The sequence below is a fragment of the Schistocerca americana genome, chromosome 2 (genome assembly GCF_021461395.2).
Source record: "Schistocerca americana isolate TAMUIC-IGC-003095 chromosome 2, iqSchAmer2.1, whole genome shotgun sequence".
Lineage (NCBI taxonomy): Eukaryota > Metazoa > Arthropoda > Insecta > Orthoptera > Acrididae > Schistocerca > Schistocerca americana.
The window spans coordinates 558027635-558039387 of NC_060120.1; the positions used below are offsets into that span (position 1 = coordinate 558027635).

Genomic DNA, 11753 nt, shown 5'->3' on the forward strand with positions numbered 1-11753 from the left:
AACTCTAAAATATTTGTTTGCTGATGACACTACCTTGGTAGTAAAGGATGTTGTGTGCAACATTGGCTCAGTTTCAAACAGCACAGTTCATGACATAAGTTCATGACTTGTAGAAAATAAACGCTAAATCACAGTAAGACTCAGTTTTTACAGTTTCTAACACACAATTCAACAAAACTTGATGTTTTAATTTCATAGAATGGGCATATGATTAGTGAAACTGAACAGTTCAAATTTCTAGGTGTTCAGATATAGTAAGCTGTTGTGGAAAGCCCACATTCAGGATATTGTTCAAAGACTTATTCGAATGGTATCTGAAGTAAGTGATGGTTCGACATGAAAATTAGTCTTCTTTGCCTATTTTCATTTGCTTATGTCATATGGTATTGTATTTTGGGGTAACTTCCTGTTCTCAAAGGATATTTTTGGGCAGTAAGTGGTTCCCCTGTTCACTAGACTGGGTATTTTAACATTAACACTCCCCCCCCCCCCCCCCCCCTCTCTCTCTCTCTCTCTCTCTCTCTCTCTCTCTCTCTATTGGCCCTCTTCAACTCTTGTGCAGAAAGGTGTAAGATGTGTATTATACTGCTCCATCCATTTTCAATAAGCTACCATAAGAATTCAAACATCTTAGCAGTAATCCACGCACTTTCAAGTTGAAACTGAAGAGTTTCCTCATGGGTCACTCCTTCTGTTCTGTTGAGGAGTTCCTTGAAAACTTAGGCTGATTCTTATGTTACATTGTTGACTGCATTTACTTAAACTTATGACTTGACTATTTTGGGTTCATAAACATTTTATTTTTATCTATTATTACTATTATGTCAGTAATTTCATGTACTGACACATTACATGACTTTGGAGATTTGCTCCTAAATTTGGTCCTATGGAACATGACTTGTAAATAAAATAAAATTGAGAAATTTTATAAATGAGGACGGGAAAATATTTTTGTGGCATTTTACAAACTACAGAGTCGACCACAAAATCAACAAATAACATGTACAGGGGCACACTAAGAAGACTGTTTGCTTAAGAGAAGGAATGCTGCAGATGCTGCTTTTCAAGGAAATACTTTTTTGCAAAAAGAGTTTGGGTCATTGTTGAAAAGAAACATACTAGTAATTGTGACATTACTCATGAAGAGAGTAGAGAAAGATATGGGAAACAAAAATATATGCCTAAAGAGGCAAAACAAAGAATTATGGCTCACATAACCATGTTTCCAGCTTACTGTACTCATTACTCAAGGTCACATAGAGAAAAGTACTACTTAAATTTTGACATACTTGAATCTAAGATGTATTGATTGTGAAGAACAGTATTAACATTATGAACCTGATGCTATTTGTAGCAAGATATTTGATGAAAATTTTCAGATTTGTAGGCCTGAGAACATTACATTTGGGACATGTAACAAGTAGGAACTTCAGCTAAAAAAAACTGATAATGAAGAAAAAAGAATTAATATGGAAGGAGAAAAGAAAGATCATTTACATTGAGCAGAATCTAGCTATAATCAGAAGACGATCTGTGAAGTATCTGTGTACTATGTAACTAACAATCACGAATCTGCTTAGTGTCATTTGTGGGATGAAACCATTGCTGCTGGCTGGGAGGAAATGAAGTACAGCAAAACCAGGTTTTACATTTCCACATTTTAAGTTTCCCTGCTTTTTACATTCATTTTTGTCAGACCCAACAGAAGTTCTATTCTTTTAGTACAAAGCTTTTCTATCATTGATGATTGCATGTTAAAACAATTCCCACATTAAGTTTTCTTTGACATGATCATTACCTTTAACATAGATTTTTATACAGATTATGGGAAAAAGTGCATTGTATTCCTGCTCAAAGTCAGCCTTGGAACAAAGGAGAAAACACAGACTATATACAAAATTATTGATCTTGTAAGGTAGCATTAGCACGGTAAGCAAGATTTTTGTTGTCAATGTGTTGTTACAGCCACCTGTATTATAGGTTCTCAGTGTTTGCAAAACTGGGAAGGTCAACGCCTTAATGACGGTAAGCAAGATTTTTGTTGTCAATGTGTTGTTTCAACCACCTGTATTATAGGTTCTCAGTGTTTGCAAAAGTGGGAAGGTCAACGCCTTAATGATAAGCACAATCTGATGACAGTGGCTCCAATAGAAACCTTCTTAAGTTCATTGCATTGTATTATAGCAGATTTAATTTAATTTTCAGTCATTTACACAAATAAACACGTCTCTATAATGGGCATTCACGAATCATTGTTACTTCCACAAAAAATAGGTTAATCCGTACTAAGTGCAGAGTCTTAGATTGGTATGACGTGATGCCAGACATAAACATTCTTCCTCAAGATGCTCCATAACATGACAATGTAACTAAAACTTCTTGTATTCACAAGCATATGCTATCATTATGGTGTAGAGATCAACATGTTGAGAGACTTCTTCAGTGGTCAGGTGAAGAATATTAATTTGTCATGCTTGTGACTATATTTCACGAGGAAAAACATTGTAGTAATAAGTTAGAGGTTGTAAGTTCCTGGAATCTGGTCACAACCACATGGAGATCAATTCCATTAATGCAGCTATCCCAAAAAATTCTTAATTTCAGTTAAATATGTCATTGTTATGTTAATAGATAAAAAGAAAACTTTCAGAGGCAGCTCCTTGACTCAAGGTGAAATGGTTACAAAACAAGTGTAATTCACCAGGGAACATATAGTGTCTTCTTTCAGTCTGCAAGAGGTGTCAAGGATATAAAATCTAATAAGAAGAGGCAAACATCCAGTGAATAATGAGTGGCAACCCATCCACAAAGCCATCTATAAGATTATCTACTGAAAAGTTAAGGCCTACTGTTGTTAATGCCCAGTACCCCTTATACATTCATAGAGTAGGACCAGAAGCTGCCATCCATGAAACTGTGTATAGTACAGTGTTAGTGTGGAAATTACACTTTTATGTTTTGAATAGTAGTTCAGTTTTTCTCTATTATAGACTAATACACATGGAATGCCTTAGAATAATGTAACATATAGCATTTTTTTTATTATCTAATATTATTTCTCTTTGTATCAACATATGGAAATAAGAGTAAAGTATGGAACATGCACAAATTTTAATTATACAGGCACCTGATTTGGTTTTATTGCCGAAAAGAGCAAAAATATATATATTTGTAACTGAGTGCTTTATGACATTCATTAATACCTAAAAGTCAGTGAAACTAATTTTTTAAAAATACAACCAATGACAGAAAAAATTTTATTTAAAAAATGCTAGGGGACCTTATCACAAAAAAGCATTTAACATCCTATTTATGAGTATCAAATATGACCGCAGAATAAAATATGGACTATATTAATGCCATTGAAAGCTTTCTCTAAATTTCAATGCTTTATTCAGACAAATAAGATTTTTTAAGATTGGTTGTTCTTGGATTACACCACCAATTTAGTGACACACACACACACACACACACACACACACACACACACTCTGTCTTCCAAAACCTTGTGAGCACCCCATACAGAACTTGTATCCTCATTCAAAGCTGCATTCAGTGATTTAGAGGGAAAACAATACACTAATTAAAAAATAAGACGAACTTCAAACATAAACATGCTGTTTACATTTAATAAATAACCATAATTTTTACATAGTTTGAAATCAAATTTTTTAATAAGAATTATTGGTGCTGGAATATATATAGTGCAGAAGAATTTTTGGGTAGGGGGAGGGGTCTTCAGTTGGTTTTTATACAGTTCAATTTTATTTCAGTACAGCAACGAACAGTGTGTCGAACTCGGTCTTCTAGTTTGGCACTGTAAAGCAGGCACTTCAGAGTTAAACTGGAAAAGTGAGATGTAAAATTCTATAAGGTAGCTGATAAATAAAACAAGCTGAAGGGTTGACAATCACTGTACAGAGATTCTTTGATAGTGGAAATATTGTGGGCCTGTGATTGTAGCCAACATAAGTACGCTGTGATAAATGTGTTGAGATAAATAAATTAAGCTCAGAGGTATAAAAATAGAAAATTACTTCGATTCATTACCATTTATTTATTACATTAACTCTTGTTCACAGGCTACTACAGCAGTGGCGGTGGTGGTTATGGAAACACTTACTCAAACAGCAGCAGCAATGGAGGTGGGGGAGGAGGTAGCAACAACCCAGACTGGTGGAATTAACGTGATGCACAGTGTCCCATCTGCATTGTCGGTATTCAATGTATTAAGGGTCGGGTTCTCTTTAAGCTTGTCTGGAACCATGAAGACATTACAATAAAATCCTTTTTATAATATTTCTTTGGCTCTTGTCCTGTTCAGAGAAGAAAATTCATATACATGTATCTTTAAAAAAGTATGATGTTTGAAAAATCTAGTTCTGCCCTGTCTGTTTCGTTATTTTTGATGTTTTGATCTTGCTCTTAACTTAACATCAGAATATTTAGTGTCTTTTTTTCCTGCATTATCAGTGGATAGAACTTGTTTTATATGTTCCACTGGGACATAATAACAAAAAGAAAAAAATTCAGAATAGCACAGTTAAATAGTTTTATTTCGATAATAGTGTCTTTATTGCTTCAATGAAAACAAAGATAGTGGTGTGTTTTTAACAGCAGCAGCCCCTACCTGCCAGAATTCTATGAGGGTATGTCAGTATGGCGAAATTGATAAAATGAGGGAGAATGTTTTAATTCCATCGTGGGTCATTCTATTTGATATTTCTTTTTATCAGCAAGAAACAAATTAATTTTAAAAAGTAGCATTTGTCTCGCATAAGAAGACTCACTAAGATGAACTGTTGGAATTCGTGGTGTACTCGTGTACTTCTAAAAGTTTCCATGGGAACCCATGAAATTTTATTTTTCATAAGTGAGACCACCTATAATATGAGCTTTAATATATAAATATTCCTAATTAACTACATATTTACTTGTGTTATTTGTGCAATATGTGTAGAGTTCGCAGAAGTGACTGAAGTGTGTCTGTTATAAGGCCATAGTGAATCTCTGTGGTAAAGTTCTTGGTTATTGTACTGTAGTCAGTGGAATAGATTTCCATTACAAGTTTTTGCAAATCACAACTCATTTTTAAAAAAAAAAATTCAACCTTATTCTTGATAGAGCTCTCCGCTTGATGTTCAATTGTTGTTAGTTCCCATTGCCTGAAATCCTGCAGTTTGATATCTGTGTCATATGTACGTTCACTTGCACATAATAACCAAATGTGGATTGTTCAAACAATGTTGTATGTAGCCTATAGTAGGCATCTCAGTTTCCCCCCTGAATGTGTGGAGTTAAACATGCTTCTGTGAAATAAGCGACTTGTATTGTAGAGCATGAATTACACGTGAATGCAAATTATAATAAATACTTCTGATATTATCAGAATTCTGGTATAGTTAAATACTTGGATTTTCACTTTAAACTTCATTTCATACGTTTAAGGTTGGTGGCATGTGAGGACTGGACCGTATAAACTTATTTAGACAGAGGAAATGTACATCCATCTTGTTCATTTATTCTGGAGGCAGCTTAAGATTTCTTTCCAGTACTGGGTGCTGTGACTATTGCAACTTTGCAAGTTTTGTAAATGTAGTGGGGGAAATGCGAACTTGGTTGCAATGATGCTTTTGTTGTGTACCACTAATGATTGTAACCCAGGAACATGTTGGTAAAGAGATTTTTAAAAAAAGAGCTGAACACTTCGGGAATATTACGTGAAACTGTAAAGGCAAAAAGGGGGCTGTTGCACTTCAATTAATCTATATTAAACTGTGAGCATTGGTGTTACTCATTTGTTGCTCAGTGTCAATGGAAAAAACCTTAATTCATTAATTAGTTGATGTTAAAAACTTCAGTGTAAATTGTAATTTAGTGGAGTGTATGCAACTTGTCAGGCATAGTGTTTAGAAAATTACTATAGATATCTGGCTTAAGATACTCTTGATAATAGCACAATATTTTTTTAAAAACTCCTTTGACGAGTAAAAACATGAAAGTGGACATAAAAAATTGCTTTGGGGACAAGTTAGGCATATTAAAGGTGGTTTACTTGCTACAGTGTTAAATTGCCTGTTGAGAAAATATTGTTGCCTATAATCCAATTGTGTGTGCGTGTATATATATCAGCATGAATTGTAGTTTCACCGGAAGACAGACTTATTATGATTTTGCTGTTATGCAAACGGAATTTTGATCAAACTGTTAAATGTAATGTCTGCTCACTTCAGCAGTACATATAAATTTCAAAATAATGAAAACAAATGAAGTACCATGTGACAATTTTTAGTTTCCCTGTGATTTATTTGCATTTATGGAAATGAATTGCCCTGTTGTGAAACTTTAAATTTGTCTGAAGGAGTAGTGTTATCATTTACAACTTGATATGAATGATACTTCTCAGAGCTGAATTTCAAATAGTGAAAGGTATCTGTTCTTGAAGTGGTGTGTTTGACCAGGGTGTTCAATGTACTAATTATATTGAAATTAATTATACAATTATTTGAGCAATTTACTTTTCTGATAAAGTGTTCTTCACTGATTGAGCATGTAAGTAGATTATTGATTGTGTTAGTACCTCTATTTTAAAACTATCATCAGTAATTCAATTGATTGTTCAGAACAGATATTGGAGATTAATTAAATGCATTGTTCTACAAATAACATTTGTAAAGGAGCTTCTCGCACTTGCAGTATTAATTTTTAACACTGCATTATGAGACTTGCTTAGTTTTAGATACAGTATTTTTTTAAAGGTAATATTTTATTAGTATTTTTGTTGACTAGCGACTGTAACATTTTTAAGCTGGAAGCGTGGTAAAGAGGTTTTAATTTGTCGCCATTTTATCTTGTTTTTAAAGTTCTAACAGTGACTTTTTTCGTTTTCTGTCTCTGTATATGTCATTACTGCTAAATAATAATCAAAATTTATGTACTGTATTTTCTTGTTAAGTTAATTCAAAATTCTCAACATGGGCTATAGCAGTACCATATTGTTACTCTATATTTGTAATGTTTTGCAAATAATCTGGTTTCTTATAACTTTTGTAAAAACATTCCACGGGCTGTATTTTAAATATGATTCAGTTGTGAATGTCTTCATTAAATTAAGTTCTGAGCTGTTGGAAATGTTCTCAGGGCTATTAAATTCTGAATAGTGTTAAAATAAGTTTTATTCTGATAGTGGTGAGCTCCCACATAGCGTAAAGTCATTAAGAGGGATCCTTTTGATGTAGTAATACTGTGGTAACAGGCTAATTCTGGAGATACTTATAAGAAGTATTTTGAAAGGCTCAGTCCTGCTGTCTTGTGAGTTGATCATAAAATGAGATACGTAGTTCATGATGCTTGTTCTTGTTTATGTCACTACCTGTAGAACAGATACCTCTCGCAGGATTAAGTGGTTATTTTAATTGGAGTGATTTTCTGCTAAACTTGTTCCCAATATTAGACATTGCAGACATCATTAAATGTGTAATGCTGTATTGTCAACAATTTGCTGTGTTGCAGTTACAGAGATAAATTTATAAATAAGTTATTGTTACTAAGTGACTGTGTCCCATTTATTGCTTAGAAACATTTCTTGGAAACTTAATAAAAATTAGATGCATACTCCCATATTTATTACTATTTTCCGAATGCATAATCCCATCAGAACCAAGATTTCTCGTTCTTAACAAACACTTGCAGCTTAACTCTTCCAGCACTTTCCTGTAGCACCGTTCGCATTACTCTTTTGCAATTATCACATGTGTTATTTAGTTTCCATACGTTCAGTTGTCCATTACATAAAAATATTGTAAATTATACAAACTGGCATTGTAAAATTTCTGATTGCATTGAAGTAGGGTTTTTCATTTCAAAATTCATGCACAGTAAAACTAATTCTTCCTGCGACTTTCTGCTCTTTGCTCCGCGACTTTCTGCTCTTTGCTCCGCGACTTTCTGCTCTTTGCTCCGCGACTTTCTGCTCTTTGCTCCGCGACTTTCTGCTCTTTGCTCCGCGACTTTCTGCTCTTTGCTCCGCGACTTTCTGCTCTTTGCTCCGCGACTTTCTGCTCTTTGCTCCGCGACTTTCTGCTCTTTGCTCCGCGACTTTCTGCTCTTTGCTCCGCGACTTTCTGCTCTTTGCTCCGCGACTTTCTGCTCTTTGCTCCGCGACTTTCTGCTCTTTGCTCCGCGACTTTCTGCTCTTTGCTCCGCGACTTTCTGCTCTTTGCTCCGCGACTTTCTGCTCTTTGCTCCGCGACTTTCTGCTCTTTGCTCCGCGACTTTCTGCTCTTTGCTCCGCGACTTTCTGCTCTTTGCTCCGCGACTTTCTGCTCTTTGCTCCGCGACTTTCTGCTCTTTGCTCCGCGACTTTCTGCTCTTTGCTCCGCGACTTTCTGCTCTTTGCTCCGCGACTTTCTGCTCTTTGCTCCGCGACTTTCTGCTCTTCTTCGATGATGATGATGATGATGATGATGATGATGATGATGATGATGATGATGATGATGATGCTGTTTCTTCTGTACCCCTCTCCCCAATTCTCAGTATTAACACCACCATTTTCTCCTCTTAACCTTCCTGTTGTAGTATGCGTCTTATTTAATCATTTTAAACAGCTTCTGAGATTTACGTATGTGTGTTGTTTTTTTTTTTTTTATGGTGGAAATTTGTGTACTTTAAGAAATATGTTAATTTTGGATAAAATCTAAATTTTCCTGTTTCTTGGTTCTGATGGCTTCCATCCCTGTTGCCAGAATAGTGATCTCAGTGTAATTCTGATTTTTCACTGCAGTTTCCTCAAAACTAAAATATCAAGTTGACATTGCATGAATAAATCGTGACGTCACAGGTACATCTAATTGTACGCTGTGGAATTTCATTTCCAGTTGACTACATGACTTCATGTTGTAAAAAAAAATTTTTAGTTATTATCAGTTTTGTGGAGTAGCCGAATTATTTAAGTGTGAGTGCACGAGTGTGGTGTGAACAGAGAGCTTTAATTGTGAGAAAACCTTCCATGTAATTTTCATGAACATGTTTATGAGAAGTTAGTTGCTGTTGAGAGGTAACAAAGTGTGGAAGTTAGAACCGTATGAGTACTTTGTACCTGTGATAGTCGCAATTGAGGTGTTATGATGCATGTTTTGTCTGCATTTTGTCTTACAATGTATTAAATTGTTATGTGTGTACAAGACACGGTTGATTTGTGATGTTATAATTTAGGGTTATTTATATTTATTCGTGTCACTGTTGTGTCTGCTTGTATTTGATTTACAAACGAAACATCTTTCTATGCTAATGGTGGAAAAAAAAAGCAGTGACCTGTGACTGCAAATCAGCGTCATGCGATAAAATAAATTAGTCCACTGCATAGATATTGTGCTGACAAGAGGGACAGAAATTGGTTAAGCTCCTTTTCCTCTTTATATATTGCATTTAAATCTGTCTCATTATTTTCTTTGTAGAAGTATTATTGTACTTTTTTCAGAAAGTGACAGGTAAATAAAGATTATGAGGTGTGAACATTGCCACCCTTTATTATTCAATCCTTGTGTTCGCCTGAAAACTTACATGAAAGCTTCTCTACAGAAAAGTGTTGTTGAAATTGTTCAAATTAAAGACCATGAAACATGCTAAAACTATTCTTGGGGGAGGTGCAAATAACAGTTCTTGTTAATCAAGAATACATACTGAGAGTTTGAAAGTCAACTGATTTATCTGTATTATTGAAATTTGAAACTAAAATTTGATGTCTTAGAATATTCTATTAAATAATCCATGAAAATTCTTGACGTGGTGAAAAAACTAAAAACAGTAAAGCCGAAGAGCACAATAAACTTAAATTTTGAAGCTATCTGTTCAGCAGTAAACCTTTTGTGAGAATTGTTTGGGAGTTATGCAGAAATAATAGCTGTTTTAGTCCTGGTACCGTTTTTAAGGGGTCTCATAGTGGCACCTGATGTTTGTTCGTAATGTACAGTCGTAGGTTTGAGGAAACCACTTTAAAAAAATTGTACATCATTGCAAGCTCAATTGAACGCTGACAAAATTAATATAATTAGGTGTGAAATTTACATAGAGAATATATTATGTACAAACCTGAGAGTGTTAAGCTCTTTACGTAGGGGTGTTTTATACGTACAGTAAAGCCATTTTTGGAAGTTTTGTGATGTGTAATTTAAATATCTTTAAATTGATGTTATGCCAAATTAATGTAAAAATGTAATTTTGTTGATCATTGCTATACCTGCAAAAGAACTTAAATTAGTAGTAGATGAAATTATCGAAAAAATTCAATACTCGTGCATATTTTTGTCATGGTATGATTTCCAGTGGTAGTCTTATTTATTTGTGAAGTTGAGTGTAATGGTATGGCTAATGGAAGCACATTAGAGAAAAGGATCAGAAAGAGCTGTGAGCACTGGGTATGGAAAAAATAAAGTATTGGATGGTTGCAGTTCCAGATATTGCACTGGAAAGTAACCCATTTTTAAAATAATTTTATCTGTCAAGGTCATCACCATCGTAAATGAAATATCATGTTTATATATATAAAAACAAAGATGAGGTGACTTACCGAACAAAAGCGCTGGCAGGTCGATAGACACACAAACAAACACAAACACACACACAAAATTCAAGCTTTCGCAACAAACTGTTGCCTCATCAGGAAAGAGGGAAGGAGAGGGGAAGACGAAAGGAAGTGGGTTTTAAGGGAGAGGGTAAGGAGTCATTCCAATCCCGGGAGCGGAAAGACTTACCTTAGGGGGAAAAAAGGACAGGTATACACTCGCACACACGCACATATCCATCCACACATACAGACACAAGCAGACATATCACATATCACATATGTCTGCTTGTGTCTGTATGTGTGGATGGATATGTGCGTGTGTGCGAGTGTATACCTGTCCTTTTTTCCCCCTAAGGTAAGTCTTTCCGCTCCCGGGATTGGAATGACTCCTTACCCTCTCCCTTAAAACCCACTTCCTTTCGTCTTCCCCTCTCCTTCCCTCTTTCCTGATGAGGCAACAGTTTGTTGCGAAAGCTTGAATTTTGTGTGTGTGTTTGTGTTTGTTTGTGTGTCTATCGACCTGCCAGCGCTTTTGTTCGGTAAGTCACCTCATCTTTGTTTTTATATATATTTTTTCCCACGTGGAATGTTTCCTTCCATTATATTGATATCATGTTTATATTATGTTAAAATTGTACCCTGCTCTTTTTACAACACTCTGTAGTAGGATGTTATTTGTCAATGATAGGAATTTTCTTTATCCATATTACATAACCAGTACAAAATACCAGACATTACTTGCATAAGATTCATTTTCATGAGGACATTCAAGAGACAGGTATCTCAAAAGCTGAGTCTCTTCATTGCACAAAGAATTATGTGACATGACCCTAAAACCAAGATGATATATCACAGTTGCTTACTTTGTCAGCAAGTGTTGAGTTACTTGTCAGAAACTGAGTAGCTGTTATGTTGTTTGATTGTGTCCTATACAGTGGGTCAACTTTGATGATTCTTTTTTTTTTCCATTCTGTTATGGTGGAACATGAAAAAGGTATAAAACATATTGATGTTTTGCCCCAGATTTGGCTCCATTGTAATAGTCCTGTTGAAACTGTTTCCAATAACTCTGGCTTGAAACTCGTTTCCGAAAACTGTTCTAAATTGTGACTTAGCTGCTTGTACATAACATGTATGTAAGATGTTCAAAACTGCTTTTCATTTTTTTGAGCTTATGACATAGATATTA

At 34.9% G+C, this 11753-nt stretch overlaps 1 protein-coding gene across 1 annotated transcript in view; it reads left to right on the plus strand.

Moving 5' to 3' along the window:
- The window catches only part of LOC124596146 (ATP-dependent RNA helicase DDX3X), a 163203-nt gene extending 155589 nt beyond the window's left edge, over nucleotides 1-7614 (plus strand). The window contains exon 14 of the mRNA XM_047135166.1: nucleotides 4083-7614. Coding sequence (XP_046991122.1) covers nucleotides 4083-4186 — 104 coding nt within the window. The 3' untranslated portion in view covers nucleotides 4187-7614. The remainder of the gene's footprint in view (nucleotides 1-4082) is intronic.
- The last annotated feature ends 4139 nt before the right edge of the window (nucleotides 7615-11753 follow it).